Below are 737 nucleotides of genomic sequence, written 5' to 3' on the forward strand. Positions count from 1 at the left end.
CTTTCTCCCCCCCCCTCCCTTCACTCTGGGTAGCTTTTCGTTGCAATATGGGTGTGACTTTGGATGGAGCTCCCCCTCCCAGTTATGTCATTACTTCAGTTCCTTTGAATCAGAATAAGAAGTGCAGCAAACTTCAGACTCATTGACTGCAGGCTTCAGTGTCGGAGCTTTTCTTCCTTCTGCTGCTTGCAAGGATCTCTGGTTTTTGCAGAGAAAACAATGGCCAGCTTCCCTTTCTGGGCAACTTTTGGATTATGTTTGCTGAAGCTCTGTCTAGCAGAAACACGTAAGTTTTTTTATGAATGAAAACCCTTCTGGCTGCTAATAAGTTTAGGTTTCAGACAGTGCTAGATAGCTAACAGCTTGCTTGCATCTATCTATAGGAAGTTTTAGTGTTTCTAAGAGTGATCAGAGGACTGTAACCTCAGCTCTGCTGTTCTGTACAGTCACAGAAAACTGTGTATTGCTTGTAAAGGGTAATTCCAGATGTATAAAAAAGGGAATTGTAGACTGTTGTGGGTAAGTTCAAGAACAGAAGCGCGTTAGGGAATTTAGAATCGAGCTCTGGCAAAGCTCAGTTTGACAATACAACTGCTGTTCCATACCTAGTTTGCTCTCCCAGCTTCGTTTCAGACAGTAGAGCAACGAGGGGGATGGGGATGAACCCCTGCCCCAGCAAAAAAAAATGCCTTTTTGAGTTTCCATGGGCTGAACTAACAGCTAATACACACTGCAGT

At 44.0% G+C, this 737-nt stretch overlaps 1 protein-coding gene across 1 annotated transcript in view; it reads left to right on the plus strand.

Annotated features, from left to right (window-relative positions):
• Positions 1–151: 151 nt before the first annotated feature.
• CD44 (CD44 molecule (Indian blood group)) overlaps positions 152–737 on the plus strand; it is a gene marked incomplete at its 3' end in the record, with an annotated part of 21,898 nt that continues 21,312 nt past the window's right edge. The window contains exon 1 of the mRNA XM_008935185.1: positions 152–286. Within this exon, the coding sequence (XP_008933433.1) occupies positions 220–286 (67 nt within the window). The remainder of the gene's footprint in view (positions 287–737) is intronic.

The sequence above is a fragment of the Merops nubicus genome, unplaced genomic scaffold (genome assembly GCF_000691845.1).
Source record: "Merops nubicus isolate BGI_N331 unplaced genomic scaffold, ASM69184v1 scaffold772, whole genome shotgun sequence".
Lineage (NCBI taxonomy): Eukaryota > Metazoa > Chordata > Aves > Coraciiformes > Meropidae > Merops > Merops nubicus.